The 23,899-nt window shown below is 41.0% G+C and overlaps 1 protein-coding gene across 1 annotated transcript in view; it reads left to right on the plus strand.

Annotated features, from left to right (window-relative positions):
- Nucleotides 1-23,899, plus strand: part of CNTNAP2 (contactin associated protein 2) — a 1,628,923-nt gene that overhangs the window by 932,036 nt on the left and 672,988 nt on the right. The window contains exon 9 of the mRNA XM_034761282.1: nucleotides 17,484-17,633. Within this exon, the coding sequence (XP_034617173.1) occupies nucleotides 17,484-17,633 (150 nt within the window). The remainder of the gene's footprint in view (nucleotides 1-17,483; nucleotides 17,634-23,899) is intronic.

A 23,899-nucleotide genomic window follows, 5' to 3' on the forward strand; every position in this document is an offset into this window, starting at 1 on the left:
GACCACTGTCACTACGTTTTGACGCTGGTATAACTCCATTGATTTTAAGGGAATTGTGCTAGTGTAAAACTGGAGCAAACTTGGTGGTAAATTGGAACTTTGGCTTCTAATGTAGGCAGGTGAACAGGCCCTTTTTCCCCAAAAAATGTCTAGAAAATGTGCCAAGGCAAAGCTTCCAGCATTTCCTATATGGGTTTCCATACTGGATATTATTTGGGCTTACATGATTAATTGTACATTATCTTTCACTAGTTCTGTCTAGCACAATCGCTGAAATAAGACAAAGTTGAAAAGTGTTTCTACTGAGAACCTGTTGGGGGCGAGGAGGTGGGGGTGAGAGGAGGGGAGAGAAGCCCAGGGCTCTGTTTGTGAGTTACTGTTCACTTTAGGCATTTCTTCTAAATAAATAAAGTTCTTTAGAAAGCAATAACAAAATACCTTTTAGTTTACAGACAAAAGCAGAGGTCATACATCTTCCAGCAATTCTGCTTGATATTCAGGCACTATTCCTTGCGTAATCCACGGGCAGTCTGGTACAAGCAGTACTCAGTAAAATGCAAACCAGTGTTTTGAAATGCCAACATTTTCATTTTGTTTTGATGGCTTTCTCAGAAAATACCAGCCTAAGCTCTGAAGTCTTTTACTTGTTGTTCCCACTGAGAGGGAACGTTTGTCTTTTATAAACTGTATAAAGTTTTGTTGGGACGTACACCAGCCACTGTATCTGTTTATCCTAAAAATGGCAGCCTAATTGACAATGAAAGTTCTTCATTGCTTAATAAAATGGGACCAATAACCATTATATCAATGTTGAGCTTTCCCTCTAGCATTGTAACAGAAGCTGTCTTCAAATATTGTGCTAAAATTGAATGATTTTGTGATATGCACAATTAAGGATGAGAACAAGATTATCAGACTCTTTGTCATTTGAGGCCAAAGGCAGAATTTGAACGTTGGTGCACTGGTCTTTCACCTCCAAAACCTATCTATTGAATTACTCATTCACTAGATAGGGGCAGAAAGGTTAGAATATCAGCAAACATACACAAATACAAATGGTGACACTTTCCTTGATACCATGACTTGGAATCCTAAAATAATAAAATGAAGAAAGGATTTACATGAGGGACAATTTACTGGAATATTCAGCCTGTGTTTCCAAAGTAATCATATAGTACCCAACAGAACTTGCTCAGTGTTTACTCCGTACTTGTTTAGGCAGATTCTCACTGCAGTCCATATAAGTTAGTCTGAGAGAGGTGTCCGTGAAATATCTGAAAGGACCTCAGATGTAGAACTTTTGTGGGGAAAGGGAAGAGTTAAATCTTATATGCTTTTTATTAAAACCTCAAAAAAACCCATTCAGGCCTTCTTTCATTTTTTCCAGTGCTACTTCATCCATCTCTGAAGACAACAACCATGCACTGAAACCATACATCTTGACTATAGCTATGAAATGTCACACATACACCAAGCTTCAGGAGGGGTTGGACAGCTCTGCTAATGCAGACTGCATGGTAGTTGTGTTCACTGTCATTGCTACAAGCTATCCTGAACTCTCACCACCATTTTAGTTGAGTCTGCTTAACATCATAATCCAGTCCCTGCTCATTATGATTGTGAAAAGTGTGTGGTGTGGGGTTTTTGCCCAAAAAAATCTGCAAACAGAATAAGCCTGCTTCATGACACATTCAGGCTTAGATCCTATCCACACTATAGCTAAAAGCAAGCAACACACGTTTGAACATTCTAGTTGCTAGCACAGTTCTACCATGGTTTCTCTACTAGGGTTTTTTCCTTTCCTCAGAACTGTGTTGTAAAACCTTCCTCTATCTGGGCAGCAGAGCTATGAGGAATAAAATCTACATTGGTCAGGGAAAGTGTGATAGAGATGTGTTAGCAGCAAATATTTTCAAATGCCGGGGAAGATGCATTTTGCCTTGGGTAGAGAGAGTCAAATTGTATTTCCCCTTGGCAAGAAGGCCAACAACACATCAGGGAGCTTCATCCCATCCCTTGGAAAGGCAGGTGTTTCCATCCCCCTCCTTTGAGTTTTATACTAGTGGAGAACAGATTTGTTTTGAAGTCAGATGTCAGAGCCACACTATCCTGGGCCCGGGCTGCCAAATCTTCAGGCTGTGCTAGGACCTTGTGGCTCCCTGGTCCATGGTAAAATGAGCTCCTTCATGTCCTTTGTTCTATCAGGAGGCCTGTGCTTTGATTTATGCTTGCAGGAGTTTGCATAACGGAAGGGTGAATCTAGTCCACAGTTGTTGCTAGCATGATTTCATCCATGTGTATTTAAAGAAAGTAATTCTTCAAATCTAACACCTCTTGTTAATTATTAGCAACCAGCCTGGGGTATCAGAGTTTACATAAGTGAACACCAAATTCCAGAGAGAGTCCAGCCAATGCAGCCATTGTTTGTTGGCTATCATCATGTTCACTTCTAGCTTTTTTTAGTGCATCTTTCCTTCCATTAGATTCCTGTGACAAAGGAAGAAAGAGACACAGCTATACCCTGAAAAAAATAGTTATGTGGGATTGGAAGACAAGTGGGATGTTTTTGTCATTTATCGTCCAAGACATATGCACAATGAAGATAAAGGGATATAAGGGACTTTTCTTTTTTTAACAATAGGATTAAGACATTAAAAAACTAGCTGCTCTGTGAATGTAGCAGTGACCAAAAAGTTTCCACTAATGAAATCTTGTGCCTAGAGGTTTGTATATCTCTCAAACAGAAGCACAGCAATAATGTTACAAGTGCAGGTTAGAAAGCATTGCCAAGTGAAGAAAACTAAACTATTTTAGTAAAACTGAAAGGTAGTTTTATAAAAGCCAACAGACATACAAAATTGCGCTCTTTGAATATTGAACCTAGAAAACGTTCAAAAGGACTTGCTGGAACCCCGGTTTAACATAAGCAAGATTTAGGCTTGGCAAGATACTTAAGAGTGTGCCTGACTTTAACCACTTGAAATAATCCCATTGTTTAGTAAACTGAAGTTTAAATGCTTTGGTAGATTGGGGCCTTAATCTGTTCACAAAGGTCAAGCTGGTTGATATCCCAACAGCTGAGCTCTACAAAATTCTGGGTCTCAATTCTCCCTCTCCACCCTGTGTCCAGGTCAATAGGATTTGCTTATGTTCTGTTTGTCAAGAATCAGCCCATTAGCGTGTATGAGACACAAGGGTGATTCTAATTCTCCCACCTCAGGAAACAACAAACTTCTACTGGGAGTGGGACTTACTGTTATATTGTGGGTGGTGAATTAGAACACAGAATTTGGGTTTCTCAAAAGGTAATTTTATTATTTATTTCTATTTTGTGTGCTTATCAGTCTGTGTGTGTGTCTTCCTGTCTGTCATCATTCCTTGTTGCTGAGATGTTTTGGAGAAAGTAAGGCTAGGAAAATATGGCTTATTACTAGTTCAGTAAAATAGAACCTTTAAACCCAATTTTACCACAATAGATCTGGTTATATTTTATTTTTTTACTTAATGTTTATGCAGTGCACATGTGAATGAAATAGGAGATATTTTCACTATTTCTGTAGAGACCAGGCCCACTGACGGGGTGGGGAGGGAATGGGGTAATTGCCCAGGGGCCAGGATGATTTAAAAAGGCGGCTGGGAGCCCCAGGCCTTTTAAATCCCCTGGGTGGGTGGCAGTCGGCTCCTAGATGCTCACAGGGTGATACCACTGGCGGCAGAGACAGCCAGGAGGGCATGTGGAAGCCCTGGCCGTGCCGGAAGAGCACCCATTGACTGTTCCCTGAGGCCCGGAATTGCTGTCTGTGGGCCTGGTAGAGACATCTGAACATGGTGGCATGCAGAGAGAGGATTTCAGTTGGACATGGTGGAAATTTGGGTACCTGTATTATGCTGTACTTTCTTCACTCCTCAACACTTGATAACTCTGTGAACACTGCTTTAATCTAGCGTCTGAATTATAAACAGATTGTAACAAATATCCTGAGACTCTGTAGAGAGACTGAAGGGAGGGAAACGGCTCAGAAAGGTCTCCAAAAGGAGCAGTTGGATTTCTTTAATTCACACAAATATGACAAAAGAATAGTAATATGGTAAATTTTAATACATGTAGGGTTCAAGGGATGGCCCAGGGAGATAGCATCTTCTTCTGAATATAAGATAGTGACCAGCTCAAGGGTAAGTGTTAGGAAAAATAGTGCTTCTGTGGAGAGGCATATTTGGTAGATGATAGTAAGACAGTGTGAAAACTATCAGATAAGATAAGGTTATCCCAATGTCCCTGAGATTTTGTTTTTGTTTGTTTTGAGAGGGAAAAAGTACCTTAAAAATAGAGATGATTTTTAATTTCTGAAAAGTTTATTGGTTTTTTAAATGAGAATATGAAGGATAAAAGCTAGTGAACTTAGAGTCTATAATAATTTAATTACTCACTAATTTTAGAATAAATTTGTATCCGTGACTGCATATTTATGATTCTTTAAAAAACAAAAACAAAAAAGTGGATTCAATTAATTTATTCAGGAAGGCATGCATAATTTGTGCATAATATTTAAAAAAATCCTTTGCACGGCCTTGATTCTGAAAACAAACACAAGCTTAACTTTCAGCTGAGTCCCATTAACTTGAACTTCAAGCACATAAGTAAGTGGTTGCAGTACTCGGTCCAATATTGGCAGATTTTACCAGGATTAGAATGAAGGGAGGGAGGAGAAATCAGAAACTTTAAATTTGTTCATTGGCAAACTAGCTTGACTTGACAGACAGTGAGATTTGAATTTGTAAGTTTGGCCTATTTCACAATTAAGGCAGGAGACTGAGATGAGTCTTCCCCCCCGCCCCATGTTAAAGAAGGCAAGAAGAAAGGAAATAAATATCCTTTGGGCAACAATATTCATTCCAACATTAGCATAAGGGTCTGCAAATGCCTAGACTTAAAGTTTGGAAGACATTATTTTGTGTGTGATTCAAGGACAAATCCCCTTTTCCATTTATTTTTGTAAGTTTCCAGTAAAGACAAAAATGCATTACAAGTTTGATGAATATTTGCAAACTGTATGGTCTTATGTAATAGAAATCACCAGTTGTCAAGGCTATTGTAAGAAGGTTGATTACTGTAAAGTCTGCAGTATTCTAGTTGCATATATTTACAAAATTTGCCATTTTTATTGCACTACATTATAAATTATGGAAATAGGAGAATGGCCTACCATGGTGTCATTTTATGTGCTCCATTAATTTGGGGGTAGAGATTTTATTTAAATATAAATACTAACCTTTCAGTTCCATGTGTTTTGACACTAAATTACAGGGTACATCTCACTGTAGCTAAAATATCACTAGTAGGCAAAATTTTGCCATGTTGTCACCCACTGACCTGAAGAGAGAACTGAGTTTGAATGTGAAGACCAAATGTATCATAATTTATTGGTTGGTGAGTGGTTATTGCCACTATGCTGTGCTTTGAATCCACTCTAGGGATTATTTGTCACTCCTCTAGTTTTCTGGTCCTAAATATCTGTTACAATAAGTGCATAATGACAGGTTTCAGAGTAGCAGCTGTGTTAGTCTGTATCCGCAAAAAGAACAGGAGTACTTGTGGCACCTTAGAGACTAACAAATTTATTAGAGCATAAGCTTTCATGGACTACAGCCCACTTCTTCGGATGCATATAGAGTGGAATAAATATTGAGGAGATATATATACACACATACAGAGAGCATGAACAGGTGGGAGTTGTCTTACCAATTCTGAGAGGCCAATTAAGTAAGAGAAAAAAAACTTTTGAAGTGATAATCGAGATAGCCCAGTACAGACAGTTTGATAAGAAGTGTGAGAATACTTACAAGGGGAGATAGATTCAATGTTTGTAATGGCTCAGCCATTCCCAGTCCTTATTCAATCCTGAGTTGATTGTGTCTAGTTTGCATATCAATTCCAGCTCAGCAGTCTCTCGTTAGAGTCTGTTTTTGAAGTTTTTCTGTTGTAAGATAGCCACCCGCAGGTCTGACATTGAATGGCCAGACAGGTTAAAGTGTTCTCCCACTGGTTTTTGAGTATTATGATTCCTGATGTCAGATTTGTGTCCATTAATTCTTTTGCGGAGAGACTGTCCGGTTTGGCCAATGTACATGGCAGAGGGGCATTGCTGGCACATGATGGCATATATCACATTGGTAGATGTGCAGGTGAACGAGCCCCTGATGGTGTGGCTGATGTGATTAGGTCCTATGATGATGTCACTTGAATAGATATGTGGACAGAGTTGGCATCGGGCTTTGTTACAAGGATAGGTTCCTGGGTCAGTGGTTTTGTTCAGTGATGTGTGGTTGCTGGTGAGTATTTGCTTTAGGTTGGGGGGTTGTCTGTAAGCGAGGACAGGTCTGTCTCCCAAGATCTGTGAGAGTAAAGGATCATCTTTGAGGATAGGTTGTAGATCTCTGATGATGCGCTGGAGAGGTTTTAGTTGGGGGCTGAAGGTGACAGTTGGAGTTCTGTTATTTTCTTTGTTGGGCCTGTCTTGTAGGAGATGACTTCTGGGTACTCGTCTGGCTCTGTTAATCTGTTTTTTCACTTCAGCAGGTGGGTATTGTAGTTTTAAGAATGCTTTTAATAAGTGCATAGAAACTTTGGATATTAGAAAAATAACACACTGAAAAAATGAAGTGGACTCTTCTGAGTCATAAATCCTAAAATGTATTTCTTTGGATTATTCCCTAAACTACCTAATAGCAAGATTTAAATTTTTGTTACTCATATTCTCTTTCTGAAAATAAACTATGAGACCACAGAAATAGCTCAAGGTGTCATTTCTTATAAATTGGTTGCATAGAGGTTGGGGTGGTTGAGTACTGGTAATGGTTTCTTGATTTAATTGCGGAGGAACATATGGAGCTTTCCTCTATTTGCAAGTGTTAGAATCTTATTTGTATTACTGTAGTACCTAGGAGCCCTAATCATAGACCAGCACCCTGCTGTGGTAGGCACAACACAAACAGAACAAAAAGACAGTCCTGTCCCAAAGAGCTTACCATCTCAGTATAAGATGAGATACAACAAATGGATACAGGTGGACAGGGAGTCATCTTAGCGTTTGTGCAATGTGCCTCCGGTGGCATGTGACCAGGATTTATCACCGAATTTGGTCTGCTGGTTGAATCATTAGCTTCCGTGGCCCATGCTGGGTACTGATGTGGAGTGCGACGTGAATACTGATCCATGACACCCGGACGGGGAGTAAAAGGAAACAATGAGACAGTATTGGTCAGCATTATAGACAGTGGTCTCAGCGCACCAGCAGCCTAAACACTGTCAACTTTTTTTGTGGGCCTCATGGCTGGATCACAGAAACCCCCTGGGGGCTGCCAACTGATGTGCCAAGACTACTTCTGCCCCTGCTTTCCTGCCCTGTCAGCCTGGGACTCCAGCACCCTGTCTTGCTGAGCCAGACACGCTAGTCTGCTCCAACACTGACCCAGGATCTGAACCACATGTCCCAAAGCTGCAGACTTAACTGAAAGCAGGTTAAGAAGTGTTCCTGTCTTTAACACTCAGATGTCTAACTCCCAATGGGGTCCAAACCCCAAATAAATCTGTTTTACCTTGTATAACGCTTATACAGAGTAAACTCATAAATTGTTCGCCCTCTATAACACTGATAGAGAGAGATGCACAGCTGTTTGCCCCCCATCCCCGTCCCCCAAGTATTAATACATACTCTGGGTTAAGTAATAAGTAAAAAGTGATTTTATTAAATACAGAAAATAGGATTTAAGTGGTTCCAAGTAGTAACAGACAGAACAAAGTGAATTACCAAGTAAAATAAAATGAAACACGCAAGTCTGAGTCTAATACAGTAATAAAACTGAATACAGATAAAAACCTCACCCTTAGAGGAATTCCAGTAAGCTTCCTTTTACAGACTAGTTGCCTTCTAGTCTGGGTCCAGCAATCACTCACACCCCGGGTAGTTACTGTCCTTTGTTCCATTTTCTTGTAGGTATCCTTGGGGGTGGAGAGGCTCTCTCTTTAGTCAGCTCAAGACAAAATGGAGGGATCTCCCAGGGGTTTAAATAGACTTTCTCTTGCAGGTAGAGACCCCCTCCTCTCTCCTTTGCAAAGTCCAGCTCCAAGATGGAGTTTTGGAGTCACGTGGGCAAGTCACATGTCCATGCATGATTCAGTTTTTACAGGCAGCAGCCATTGTTTACATGCTACCCTGAACGTCCTCAGGTAGACTTCTTATGTCGATTGAGCTTTCCAAGATTCATTGTTCTTTAAGTGTTTCTTGATTGGACACTTAATTTGCACATTCCTTTCTCAAGAAGCTGACCAAATGCTTTACTAAGGCTACTTAGAAATCAAGCAAGCACACAGCCAATATTCATAACTTTGAATACATCAATGACACATACATGCAAATAGGATGAATAGATTCAGTAGATCATAACCTTTACAGAGATATGTTACATGGCATATGTAGCATAAAACATATTCCAGTTATGTCATATATACATTCTGAAGCATATTTCCATGATGCCTTATGGGGTGCACCATCACAATGACAAAGGTGGGTTTTGAAGGAGGACAACGAATTAGATTTGCAGCTGTTTACTAGGAGAGTCTCCCAAGGATGTTGGACAGCATGGGAGCCACCACCAAGGTGCTTGTTTGAAAATTTAACATGTGGGCGATGGAGGCTGATGACAGACTTATCACAGATGGGAAATTAACCTTTTGATACTGAATGAGAGATAGGTTGACCAGACAGCAAGTGTGAAAAATCGGGACGGGGTGGGAGGGGGGAGATAATAGAAGCCTATATAAGAAAGACCCAAAAATCAGGACTGTCCCTATAAAACCGGGACATCTGGTCACCTTAATGAGAGATGATAGGTTATGCAGGGCATTGAAAGTGAAGATAAGTAGCTTATGCTTGATACGATGGAGAAGAAGGAACCAGTAAAGAGATGCAAAGAGAGGGGTGCCATGGTCAAACTGACAAGCTAGGAAAAAGATCTTTGCAGCAGCCTTCTGAACAGATATCAGAGGGGCAAGATTGCCTTTGTCAAGGCCAGAACATAGTCTGGGTGTGAGGATGTAGAGAGAGGTCAGACTCAAAGATGACTGTGGGATCAGAGCCAGAAAAAGTGGTGTAATGGAGTAGTGCTCTCATGGGGAGCTGGCCCAGAGTGGTGACTACTACAGCTTTTATAAAAAGTAGCATGTCATTGGAGGGGGCTGGGACCATTATTCAGCTTACCCAGCCACTCCCCTTTAGAGGAGTGCAGAACATCTGTAGCCTTTGCTTACAGACCAGGGACGCGTCTATGTTTTTTGCCGCCCCAAGCACGGCGGTCAGGCAGATTTGGCGGCATTTTTGCGGGCGATTTGCCAGTCCCGCGCCTTTGCTGTACCTGCCGCCAAATTGCTGCCGAAGCCACGGAACCGGCGGACCTCCCTCAGGCATTGCCGCCAAAGACTGCCTGTTGCCGCCCTCACAGCGACAAGCAGGCCGCCCCCCGCGGCTTCCCGCCCCAGGCACGCGCTTGCTGTGCTGGTGCTTGGAGCCACCCCTGTTACAAACAGCCAGAATGGAGAAATTGGTTGTCTCCTCATTAGTGCCCAAGCAGGAGAAAGGACTGCCTTCGTTTGTGCTTTGTGCTCCCGCACAAGAGCAACCACAAGTTGCAGGAGCAACCACACAGTGCTGAGTGTTACGTGCTTTCTTTCGAAGGTGATCCTTAGCTGGTATAAATTAGTATCACTCCAATGAAGCCAATGAAACTAGAACAATTTATACCAGCTGAGGTTCTGGCCTGGAGAGTAAATAGCCTATGATTTGGTTACACTTGGTTTACTATTCTAAAGAATAACATGAGTGATTACATAAGCATTTTTTCATATTATTTTAAAGATTTAATTGATGTTCTTAGCTGTACGATGGGTGTCAGTAATGCATTAAGACTAGGGGCCAAGTCGTCTTATCTTGTAAATGGGTGCCTCTCCACTGACTTCAAAAGAATTTTACTCATGTACAGCAAAATTTTGGCTAGCAGAAGATTTGGCCTGAGAAGTCTTATTAATTTACTCCACACGGGTGTATATATCCTGCAATCAGATTTGATCTCTGAAGAGTAACTGTAAAGAAATTTAAGATTTTTAACTACGATAATTTTGTTTGAAGAATAACTACAACAGATGTTATCTTTCTCAGTTTCCTAATACATATTAAGCTCTTGCATTTGGGTTGTTTTTTCTTTATATTCATTAATCCAGTCCTCCCTCTTATTTTTAATAACAGAAACATCTGTTTCTTCTTGTTCAATCAAAGTGATTACCTCAAGAGTCCTACTTTTAAAATAATACCATTTAAAAGAAATTGTGGATAGATTGTTTCATTAGCATATTTAATTTGCATATGAAACTAGCTTGCCGAGCATTCAGAAAGGGAATTGTGGAGGAGGCATACTTAAAGATCTGTTTTATTAAGTTATTTAAGAATTTTCTAAAGTTGGGTTCAGAAAAAATAAGACCAGCAAAATACACACACACACACACACAGATCTCAGAGAAAATAAATTAAATCACAAGAAGGTTTCTAAATACATATTTGTGGCTCAGGAATGTGCTGCAACTAACCTTGTTGAATCAAAACTCTGTTGTGGGAAAGCCATTTTCCACCTTTGATTTCAATACAGCCTTAGTGTATCATGTATTCTCAGCTAAACTGGATTTTTTTGTTGTCAGAATACTTTTTATGAAGTACTAATCATCTCTCTATACGTACACAAGACACAAGTGCATTCAAAAATGTGCCATTGCAACTTGCGCAGAACTTGTCCTCTGTGGAAGCATTTACAGTAATAATTTGTCTCTTGGAACACCACATGGCCATGTAAGAAAAGGGATGTTGATACAGCTGCCCCCAAAACATTCTGCAGTGGACAGAAACTCTACTGGAGAGAAAGTGTGCTCTTTGTTACAAGATTGCGGGGGGGGGGGGGGGGGGAAGTTTTTGAAGCACAGCAATGAGTTCATGGTGCAAAGAGCTGTCCCAGTAAGCATCTATAACTAGGAGTGTTAAGGAATTCCACAGAAAAGTCATGGTCAACAGAGGAACTGTAGGTAAAAGGTGCTAAGTAATAATTAGACATGTGGCAATGGGAGCCAGAACAAATATGAGTTCCACTATCATACCATACAGCAGTGGTTCTCAATCTGTTTACCATATGTGGTCCACAATGTGTTGTTTGGGCCACAGGTTGAGAACCACTGTGACAGACACACACTGGCCCGCTCAGCCCTGCGCTGCCAGCCTTCTCCTTCTCCTCAGGGGCAGACCCGCACCAAGCACCACACCAACCCCCTGCCCAGAGACACCCTCCCCACAAACCCATATGCCCAGCGCCACCCGCCCAGAGACCCCTCCACAGATCAGGGCCAGGTACGGAGCCCCAATTAAAACCTGGGGGTGCTACAGCACCTCCTCCCCCCACACCACTAGTTCCCGGGCCTATGCTGTCCACCCCTCATTGCCCCAAAAACCTCCCCAGAGACCTACTCTCCCGCATCCTGTCCCCCTGCTGTACTCACCAGCTCAGCTGCTTGCAGGAGTACCCCAGCAGGACTGCCTGATGCCCTCTCCCCCCTCAGCTGGCCCCGGACCCTGCCAGACCGGAGCGGGAAATTTTGAATTTTTTTTTTTTTTTAGCACACAGCTGTGCCATAACTGTGTGCTTCATTGCATGCGGTCCACAGGCCGTGGGTTGAGAACCACTGCAATACAGGCTTAGCAGGTGGTTGGTTTGCAGTCAGCTGCAAACTGCATGAAACTAGAGACTGACCTATCAAATAGACTGGGTGATAGCACAGTCGTTTAGGAGAGAATACTTCTATTATTGAGGCAAATCACCAGTGCAAAGGCCTATCTCCAAACACCATCAATAAGATACATCCTTAGCCACTTCATACACACAAAGGCAGAGTGAGTGAAATCAGAAACTATATTGCCCAAGTGGCTTGTAGTTTTGTAATTTGCAGATTCTGGTCTTCCCTGCACCACTACTTGAATATATACAGCACTACATACTCCACACTATCCATGTGCTTCTACAGAGTATGCATTGGCAAGAGCGTACAGTACATGGGGCTTTTTTCCTCTGACCATACTTGCTTTGCTATGGGCCTCACCCACTTCTTCAGTGCGCTGCTTGTGAGGTGCATTGTCCTTGTTTAACTGCACATTGGGGCAGCATAACAGAGCTATTATCCTGGAATAATTCCACCCTCTTTAAGTGGTAAAAGCACATACCTTTTTTATTTGCTTGTGCCACACTAGACAGGTGGGATCACTAGGTTCTAAAGTTATACAGAAAGAGAACTGAAATTTAGAAATAAGCAAATATGGGTTTTATTTCTCACTTATATGTGACATAGAGCTTGTCTACACTGGCACTTTACACTGCTGCAATTTTCTTACTCAGGGGTGTGAGAAAACACCGACCTGAGCGTAGCAAGTTTCAGCACTGTAAAGCACCAGTGTAGACAGTGCACCAGCACTGGGAGCCACGCCCCTCATGGAGGTGGGGTTTTTTTAGAGCTCTGGGAATGGTCACGTTACAAGCCACGGCAGCGCTTTAACATTGCCAGTGTAGACTAGCCCATAGTTCATGCTTGGTTTCAGTCCATGAAGCACAGTATTAGATCAATGGTCTTTAATAAATGGGCGTAATTCTGAAGGGCTTATTCAGTATTTTTCTTTCTGTTTGTAAGCTAACGTCTATTGACTTCAATGGGACGTTGCCTAAGGAAGGAATGATCAAAAAACAGAGTAAGGCCTTCAGAATTTGGCCCAGTGGTTTTAAAAGTTGCATATCACAGATAATCTAGCATCTTAAAACATGACTTGTCTGAGTTCAAGTCCAGAAAAGATATTGAGGGAAGCCATATATCATTAAGATAAAAAGCAAAGGGGGAAAACTATGTTTTTTCTTAAGTTTACTGTTTGGCTTTACACTGGCTTGTTATTATTATTTTTTTTAAATGTTCCAACCAAAGAACCTGACCCTACAAATACCAACAAGACTACCTTTACTCACAGGCGTCATTAGGACTATTCCTGTAAGCTACTCCCACACATAACTGTTTGAAGGATCAGGTCCAAATATTATTTCCAAATGCTGGTTTGGTTATTGTATGCTAAATATGTGTTTAGCACTTAATATTTTTTAACTGAATCCACTAAAAAACCCATCACCCTTTTCATTGTGTTTAGGTAGAATTAAACAATATGATCAAGCTATTGAATCTGTATCTAATTGTTGGTTGACAGAGTAGTAATTCGTTTGGATGGGGTAAAGAAGGGAGATAAAATAATTTCTTGAATGGTATCAAATCAACAGTGTTTTGAAACATCGTGATTCTGGAGAATCTGAGTTTCTCCACCCAGTAAACATTTGGATGTTGTGAGGCTTACCCTTAATATGTAAGGTAAAGAAACTTGTGTTTTATAGCATAAGACTAAGTCAAGAAGAGGCTTCAATTCCTGACTCTGCTACAGACTTCCCATATGGCAAGTCACCCAACTTTCTAATACATAAGTTTCCATCTATGTAAAATGAGAATATTGTTGTTTACCCAGCTCACTGGGGTGTTGGAAGCTTATTTCAACAGTGTTTGTAAAGCAGTCTGAGGACTGCAGACAGAAGCTGGAAATAACTTCTAAGAAATAGAAAATGTTTCTTTAGGACTTGTCCATTATAAACCACCTTCTACATTTTTTGCTCATTATTATAATTCTTCCATTTACACTGAGATCAAATGAAAAGTTTCTAATGATAAGAATTGTATCAAAGGTGAAAAGTAGACTTTCTTTCGTGCCAGTAATAGCCGATTGTCTTCCAGAATACAAGTAGGTGCTATTAGGGAATGACTTAGAGAGATAATGGATTGCAAACTAAAATGGTTTAATATAAGAAGTGCAGTGTTCTCCCAATATAGTGGCATAATTGTCTCTCTTTTGGTATCATCTGTTCTGTCAAGTATGTTAAAAGAAAACTGATTGAATTGAGACAGGACTCAAGCTAGCAGATTTTGTCCATTATTGAATGACTTCAATTAAAAAGCATATAAAACCACTAGTGTTTTGGCTTTACCACCCCACAGACATTTTACATTTATTGCTGAAATGTGAAGGTTAAAAGTAAAACAGCCAAACACCACTACCACCGTTTCACTAGTTTGTCTTAAAATAACATTGCCCCTTTTCAACCCAAGCAGCTAGTCAAAGTTTGGGGCTGTGAGAGATGTTCTAGTTCAAAGAAGAAATTGATGGAGCCTGGTATCTTTTTTTGGCGCAATCTTGTTGATTTACAAGACATGTACAAAGTCACATGTTTCTGAAGCAAGAGGAACCAAGAACAAAAGGAGCAATTTCTTAGTTTACAGTTCCAAGCATCTTTAATCAACAGACCCAAAAGCCGTCTCTCTAACTTTTTTCCCAGGTCACACTTTTAACAGACGACTTCTTGGCTTTTTTCCTTTTCCCATCTGTTTCTCTCTCTGTTTTTGTCTTTTTTCAGTCTTTTCTCACTCTTCTCCTTTCCCTCCCTCACATCCCTTCCTCACACCTATCCAGTACTCAGCCTAAACCTCCTGGGTGAGTTCACACACACACTTTTTTTCCTTAGGCTTACATTTATGTTAATTGAAGAATGTGTTCAGACCTATCAATCTCAATAGGGTTTTAACAAGGTTTCATCCAGCTCATAATAATATACTACCTTCTCAGTTTGGAAAGAAAGCAATTTACCATATAAGACAATAGAAAACATTACAAATGCAATATCTCCCAACCATAAACACATAATTACCACAGATATCTCCAATTCTAGTAGAGAGAAAATCTGTGGTATTTCCGATACTTCTGGGTGGTAACTGTTGGCAAATACTGACATTTTAGAGCTGTCCACTACAGGGAGAATGTAATTACCCAGCTTGTAGTTTGTCAAAATCATCAAGGGTCAAATTCTGAGGTCTGGTAAATGGTGGCATAAGCTAGAATTATACCTTCTTAATCTCCTGTTGGTTACTTTCTAAACTCTCTTCTTCAAGAAAATGATGCTGACTTACTTCACCAAATATTCACACCCATGCTAATGTGCAACTGTAGCCCTCACATCTTCTGGGTGTGGTGTTCTGCCCCATCTAATGACACCAAGACCACTTAGAGTGAGATTAATGAGTCTTCTTTACAGCCTTAGCTAAGAGGCATATGGCTTTTAGCTCATGCACTAAGCTCCAGAGGCCATAGGTTCGATCCCACCCACGGACGACCGGGGTCTGTCAGTGTTAAACAACTCACATCACCATTTTCATTCCCTTTGAATTTGGCAAGAGATTTTAAAATGTATAATTATGTAAAAAATTCAATGACCCTGTAATGTCCACAAGTTCAGTTCAAGGGAACAATGAATGATCTGATACAAATCCAAATAGATTTTTAAATGATAGGCCTTATGAATCTACAAAATCATGATACCACATTTTAACTACGCCCTGATATTTATGAGCAGCTTTGCTTATTTTTTAATGACAATTTTGGGTTGGAGCCTTGTGAAACAACCAGTTGTCCGTTGTCGCACACACACACACACACCTCTCTCCCCCTCCCCCCGTGCAGTTTTTCTTTGTGGAACCTGAGATTATTTTTTTATGAGCAGAAATTGTCTCCAGTGTGAAACTACAACACTTGGTAGCAAAACATTTTTTGTGTTTTAAAGAAATTGCTCCCCCACCCCCACCAAACATGTCAGTCATTTTGTATTTTCATGAAAACCTGAAAAAAAAGCAAAAAAAAATGTTTTGCAAACCATGTTCTGCTGTTCATGAATCTGGCAGCCCCATCCATTCATGAAGTAGATACCTTTTTAAAATTAGATAATACTGTTATTGGGATTCTGCCCCCTATTCGGATTGAGTGGTACTCCACAAGTAGTCCCATTGAAATCAACATGTTAAAGACTTGCAGAAACTGGCACTATTATTTTAAACAGTAGGTTTGGAAAATGCTGCTCCAGTCCAGAGGAACTCCTGAATTATTCAGCAACCCTCTCTTTCTCCCTTTACTTACACTGAACACTGCAGTCTCGTGTTTAACGGATTTTGGGGTGGGGCATGTAATGATTATTAATTAAGCATGAAGCAAAATGGGTGTATGTCTAGTACATCCATAGGTTACGACCTCTATTCTTATCAAGTACTGGTGTATCTTTATCTGCTAAACTGAACGCATAGAAGCAATAGAAAAAAGAACATCTTTAAAGACAATAGGGTGTCACTAGAGTTTAGTGTTTGCCATGAACACCATCTATTATATGAAAGGCTATGGTTGTTAAAATCTTTGGTGCATGGATAATATTCCTTTTAGTGTTTTGACTTTTTATCAGCCATTTTATTAGCTCCAATGTTATGATGCATCATATTTAGTTTTAGAGACAATTCACTTGCACTGTATGGTATTATATTGTGTTCTGTCATGTACTGTTAATGTGATTCAGTAACTGAGTCTGAATAAAGAATATGTTGTTTGTGATACGTGATATGGTGCATTCAAAACGTCAAAAAGAAAATATTTGGAATTAGGTTTCATTAGATAGCATGCTGATTAACAGACATGATATTGCTTATGTGTACAGAAATGATCATAATGAAAAGTACTGATTAATTCAATGAACAATCTCATTATCCTAAAATACCAGTCCAGACAGTCGAGTAACATGACCTCATACCAGCAGATGGGTACCAGGCACAAAACTTTTATATCAGCTCCCTATAGAGGAAGCTGAAAGACTAAGTAGATAAGTCCTCTTCACTTGTACCAGCAGATAGAGGCTACTGTTTAGCTAAGCTTAAGGGTTTGGGTGGTTGGTTGTTTTGCAATGGCTCTATGATAATTGTCTTTATTTTCTATTTCCAACACCATTTTATATTTATAGGATTTGTTTTTGAATAAGGTTTCCCTTTAAGCCTTTCTTCTTCTTCTTTTCTCATTTTCCTTCCCCTTGTGTTGGAGGTATCAAACACTCATTAGAGGCAAGAATCAAAGATATATGTCCTCTGTTTTGTTACCTATTAAAATTAAATGGACATAGAAATATTTCATTCTTTTGAGTTTGGTTGTAGATACAGTAAATGATATTCCTTTGCCAGTTAAACATAGAATATGGCTTTTTGATGAGTGAAATAATGTGTTTGCTTTAAAGCAAACATATGCTTTTGTATGATGAATGAGCAGTCCCAAAGTTGCATTCATGATAATGATTGATTTCATATTTACTTTTACAAGAATGCGTAGATGTCCGAATCCACACTAGGTCCTTGTACAAAACTTGTGTCATGTGCCTGGTGCTTAGAATTGATGCAGAAAACATATTTAAATAAGTAAATAATGAACTGAAGAAGGTTCCACCCTTTCTTTTCCTTCCAGGCTCGGGACTCAACGATGGGCAATGGCATGAAATCCGGTTTCTAGCTAAGGAAAACTTTGCTGTCCTCACCATTGATGGAGATGAAGCCTCAGCAGTTCGAACAAACAGTCCTCTGCAAGTTAAAACTGGAGAGAAATATTTCTTTGGAGGTAAAAACTACAGTACTAGCATATCTGCTTAGTGCTGTCCTTTTGTTTTCTATACAATAGATCAATATGGATGTTAGGGTGAAACTCAGTCCTCACAGAGTGTTAGCATTTTAGCATACAAATGGCTTAGGTGATGACTGCCAAAAAAAAAATCAACTGTTTTATTAGCCGTTCTTTCCCCCATGCACGGCAGTTCCCAATACTACATGAGATGCTTTACCCTACTTTCTGAGGAGCACATTCCCAAATCCACTTTTTGCAGCTTAAAATTTGTTGGTGAAAGTTTGGCACAGAGGCAGAACCCTGTAGTAAGGGTGGCGCAGAGCTGATTGCATCTTATTGGGAGCTCCGTGATGCCATGTTCTGAAAAGGTATATCATACGCAGTCCACGATGTGGAACCAGTTTTACTAGCTGGTATGGAGTTGGGAGTATGGACCTGTCTCTTCCTCTTTTGAGCCATGATTCAGGAATACATTCTTATTTAGGACAAGACTTAACCAGGTGTTTAACTTTAAGCATGTGCTTACATTCCATCAATGGTACTTACGTGCATTCTTAGAGTCAAGACTGTGTTTAATATGGCTGGACTTCAGCACGTATTTGACAGTTTTTCAAAATTGGGGCTTTAGGTTGACTAACACTATGAACCAGGAGCAATCCATGTACTCCAATAAGGTTAAGACTACAACTGTTAAAAGCCCTGAGCAAAGGCAACTTCTTTTGCTCTCCCACACCATCTTGTGTTATCCACAAAGGGTCAGCCACAATATAGAATTTTGTTTTTAATTTCAAAAAGCCTATTTCATTGTAGATATATTATCATATATTGTTTTAGATAAATTGTGCGTACATCAGCTATCTTATTTTATCACATTCAGTAATGGGCTGCCCATGCAGTCTTTACTCGGGCAAATCTCCCGTTGAGATCGAACCCCGAGATCAATGGAATTTTAGAGCTGATTGATCCAACGGTAATGTGAGTTTGCACATCAGGACACTGGGCATAAAATAACTTTGTAGGGGTTTTTTAATAGAAATGTGCTGTGTTTTTAAATTGGCTATTTTAATCTTGCAAGCTGAACAGCTAATGGGGAAAAATATACAGTACTATATATGCTCTTGTTATTCCAGGGATAGAAACGTTACTGAGATTATGATTTTAGTGCCCAAAGCAGAAAGAACAAAAAATCCTTTCAAGATTATTCTCATTTCATTATCTTTCATCAGTGAAATCTTTAAAAATATATATGGAAATTAGTGTTTAAATAGTCTTACAAAAACGTATATACACTTAATTAAGAATAGATCTAATCCTCTTGATAATCTATGCCACAAATTTCTGGGAAACCTCATGGTAGTGATGATAATGAAAAGCAGTTCTTGACAGCTAATGCCTGTCATAGTTTAATCTGGCAATTTTTATAATAAAAGTTCACCTGTCACAAAAGTTAACCAGTGTTCATTCACCCTGTCTCTGCAACTCCTTGTGGTCCTCAATCTTTCCCTGTGTCCCTACTACTTCACCCAACTTCTAGGTGGTGCTTCTTAGTGTTATCTCTACAAAGAGCCCCAACATAGCCATCTGCCTCACACAATATTTTGCAAGATTGTTTTCCATTCAAGAATGTACTGCTGTGACTTTACCTGAAAATAATTAGGGACTTAGATGGTCTCACTAAAACAAGTTATGAAGAAAGAGAAAAATCAGATTAAATAAAAAACTAATATGCCTAACCCCTTCTGTGTTAAACCCCGAAAAAGCTAATCTAGATAGGCACAAACCATGCCATGCAAGTGCGTCTGATGAAGTGGGCATTCACCCACGAAAGCTTATGCTCCAATACCTCTATTAGCCTTAAAGGTGCCACAGGACCCTCTGTTCCTTTTGATATTAAAGGTTCATTATAATTCCAGAACCCCTCCCCCACCATAAAAAGTCCTCTGTAGAATATGGGAGTCTCACATCAACTGTCTTTTGTATGTTTCCCAGATCTGTTCAACATTGTTCTTGTTGCTTTGGATCAACAGTATGTGTCTTCTTTTACAACTTGAAGTTCTTTTCAAGATGTATCCAAAGAATATATATTTTGCATTCCTTGTGTCCAAATTTGTTTCCAAATAAGCATCCTGCATTCCAAGACCACACTTTTGCATTTTAATTGTCTTGGCAGGTGTCTTGAACCCAAAGCAAGCTTGCTTTCTGCTTTGCACCTGTGGGACATGTCTGTTTAAACTTGTCTCAACACTAATTCTGCTTTATATCAACTATAAATTACTGACAGTTTAAAGTCAATCTCTTGCATAAATATGTTAGAAAATCTAGACAATATGTTCACAAACCTCTGTAAACAGCAAGGGGTATTATTCCCTTTCTATGGAGGTACTCCCCTCTACTTTTTTTTCTACATTAGTTTTCTGGTCTTTAGCTGTGTGTGTTTTGTGGGCAGTAAGGGTGAGAAGAGTTGAGGAAAGTGAAACTTGTATTGTCTTTTTGCACTGTTCAATAATTGTTCCATTTCCACTGAAGTCAGAAAGTTTTGCCATTCACTTTAGCAGGAGCAAGATCTGACCACAATGTGCCAAGTACGTATCTTTTTTTTTTTTCCTCCGCAGAATACTCACGGCCAGTCAGTCAGCAAAGGGATAATTTAATTCTCCCCCAAATTCAAGGGCATAGAAAATGTTTGTTATTCACTGTTGGATTACCAGCCAAAATCATTATCTGGGTGACAGCTAAAGATGTTTCAAATGTTTAAAGGAAGGCATTCGGTCGGTCGGTATATAAGTGCCTTGCTGGCGAACTGAGTACAATAGTTATAGGTATTCTATTGAGACTTTGGAAATTATTTTCCAGGGATACTATCGCAAATCTGCAAATCAGATGACCAGCTCTGGTTATATGAATACCAACACCGCCTCTGCCCATCCCAGTGTTAAAATGTGCCTGAGAGATGTAGAGAATCTCCCTTGACAACTTTTCACCTCCAAATGCACTTTCTTTCTGGACACTTTGACTTCTACAAAAAGAAGAACAGGAGTACTTGTGGCACCTTAGAGACTAACAAATTTATTAGAGCATAAGCTTTCGTGGACTACAGCCGACTTCTTCGGATGCATAAAGTGGGCTGTAGTCCACGAAAGCTTATGCTCTAATAAATTTGTTAGTCTCTAAGGTGCCACAAGTACTCCTGTTCTTTTTGCGGATACAGACTAACACGGCTGCTACTCTGAAATTTGACTTCTACAGCATCAGTTCTCCAACAGCTTTCTCTCCCTAAGACTAGTTAATATTTACTATTTTTTTTGTCATTGACCAAACTTTTTTGTCAGGTTGATCCTGCTACCAGAATTGCCAGTTGGCCAGATGCTATGTGACATGCACATCATATTCATGTGCTATTGTCATTTGAACTGATATGTCCTTTATGATCTATGGGGGTAGAAAAAAGAGGAGGAGGAAAAATGCATGGAGTTAATAGACTGATATTTAAATATCCCAAAGATAATTTGGCACATCGAGACTGTTCTTACAAGGATTGTAAAACTTTTCTAGGAGTCTCTGATAACAAATACTGTCCTAATTATACTTTTCCTACCTTATCCTTGAAAAAGCTAAAAAAAAATGTCACATCTCATGTATTCAAGCTTTCCCCAGTGGGATTTCAAAACAAGTCTTTTTTTTTTTTTAAGGCATTAGTATAACAAACACAGAGGTTGGGATAGCTGTTCTCTTTGTTTAGCAAGATTTTAAAGATCCCTTTTTTTCAGCACAGGAATAAAACATTTTTGCAAATATAAATTGTAGAATTAATAGCAAAGTAATTAAATAATACAGTAATTTACCCACCAGATTGACTCTATTTTTGTGAGCATTACTATCAAGTTATACTGTCATTAGTAGTATTGCACTATATTTTCCTATGGAATTCTTTTCCTCGAAAATTCACATTGAAAATGCACATTCATATTTAGTGAAAATAGTTTTTGCATTGAAAACATACCAAGGGTGCATTGTTGATAGGAAAATAGATATTTTAGTTAAAATTGGTAATTAATTAAAATTCGGGTGAGGGAAAGGACACAATCATATGAAATGAAATGGCAACAGTTTTCAGGCAAAATAAAAGAAAAGTGAATTTCACAAGGTTCTCATTCTCAGTAGTATCTATGAAAGTCTTCAGTTTTACTTATTTAAATTCTGATTTCAGGCTTATTGATGATTCACTCTGACATAGAGTGACCAGATGACCCGATTTTATAGGGACAGTCCCGATATTTGGGGCTGTGACGGAGCAGGGAGCGGGGCGGATTTGACCTGGGAATGTTGCAGGGAAGTTGCACTGGGGATGGGGGACTCCCTCTCCCAGCGCAGCGGCCACTCCACTTCTCCTGCCTCCCAGGCTTGTGGCGCCAATCAGCTGTTTGGTGCTGCAAACCTGGGAGGGGAGGTGAATTAGAGCGGGGGCGGCGTGCTCGAGGAGGAGGTGGAGCAGAGGTGAGCTGGGGTGAGAAGCTGCCGCTCGGCTCCCTGGGGTGAGGGTAGCTGCTGTGGGGGGGGGTGCGGGGGGGCGCCTCAGGGCAGAGGGGGGAGCTGCCACTGGGAAGGGGCATCTCAGGGAGGGGGGGGGGAGCTGCCGCAGGGCTCGGGGGGGGGGCGCAAGGTGGAAGTTTCGCCTAGGGCGCGAAACTTCCTTGCACCGGCCCTGCTTACACGCTCTGCTTGGGACTGTGTTCCTGTCATCTAATAAACCTTCTGTTTTACTGGCTGAGAGTCACGGTGAATCTCAGGAAGAGGGGTGCAGGGGCCTGACTCCCCCACACTCTGTGACAGGCTTTTTCTTATAGAGGCACCTATTGCCCCCACCCCTGTCCCGATTTTTCACACTTGCTATCTGGTCACCCTACTCTGACATGGCTACTCAGACAACAAAGGAGGGCAAGGGCGTGGCTATATAGGACTTAGCTGAGTCACAAATCAGGTGCCAAGGGTGGGGAGAAAGCAGGCTCTGTGAGGATTCTATTTACTTGAGTTCTGCGGGCAAAGAGGTGTAATGAGGGCAAGAAGGAGCAAAGTATAGGCAATGCTGCGATATGTTGGTCTCTTGGCTGGACATGAAGAGAGTAGCATGCTGCCCCTGGTATGGCCTGCCCCATCTGGCAGTGGTTCTTCACTAGCCTCTCGACTGAAATAGCAATTCTGGAAAAATCATGACTCGGGCATTCCTTTGAATCAAAATTCCTTTTGAAGCTGCTCCTGGGATGGTGTGAATATGTGTTGCCCCTTCCATAAAGCTGAGAGTAAATTTTCAATCTAGCCCTTAGTTTGGATGGAAATGTTTGTCCTTGGTAGACTACACAGCCACCAAAATGTTTTACACAATGTATCATAATTAATATTAAGGCAAAGCTCTGAATATAGGCAGCTAACAGGAGAGTTTCAGAAGGCGTAGCTGTGGACTTTGTGTTTGGAGGTAGCAGGACTTAATGAATGTTCTGTTTGTTTGTTTTCTCTCTCCCTCTGTACAGGCTGCATAGTTTGCTGTGGCTTCCTGAGTAAGCTAGGGTTACCATTCGTCCGGATTTACCCGGACATGTCCTCCTTTTTGTGTTAAAATAGTGTCCGAGGGGGAGTTTGTAAATCGCTCAAAATGTCCGGGATTTCCCCCCCCCAGGCAGAGCAGAGCGAGCAGCTGGGAGGGCTGCAGGAAAGTCAGACGCTCACATGGGGCTCTGGCAGCCAGAGCCCTTCCCCCTGCAGCTTGCCGGGCTGGACTCCGGAGCAGTTGTAGAGCTTCTCCTCCCCCTGCATTCTGAGCCAGCCGGGCCGTTTGCATTGCCTCGGCAGCTCCTCCTCCCCTGCAGCCCAGCGCCCCGCTCCGGCAGCACTGTGCAGGGGCAGGGACCGGGTTGTGTGTTGCGCTGGGGAGTGCAGCCACGTGTCCGGCTCTGCACAGAGCCCAACTCTGTTCTGAGCGGCAGGGTAAGGGGGCCAGGGGGCAGGAGAAGGGGCAGGGAGATTTTGGAGGGGGCAGTCAAGAGATGGGGGGGCTTTTGGGAGGGGATGGAGAAGGTTTTGGGCAGTCAGGATACAGGTAGGGGGTAGGGTCCTGGGGGGGCATTTTGGGGGGGGTCTTAGGATGGGGCAGTCAGGGGACAAGGAACAGGGAGGCTTAGGTAGGGGGTGGGGTTCTGGAGGGCAGTTAGGAGCAGGGGTCCCAGGAGGGGGCAGTCCGGGGACAAGGAGCGGGGGAGAGGGTTGGGAGA

Source organism: Trachemys scripta, chromosome 2 (genome assembly GCF_013100865.1).
Source record: "Trachemys scripta elegans isolate TJP31775 chromosome 2, CAS_Tse_1.0, whole genome shotgun sequence".
In the NCBI taxonomy this organism is placed as follows: domain Eukaryota; kingdom Metazoa; phylum Chordata; order Testudines; family Emydidae; genus Trachemys; species Trachemys scripta.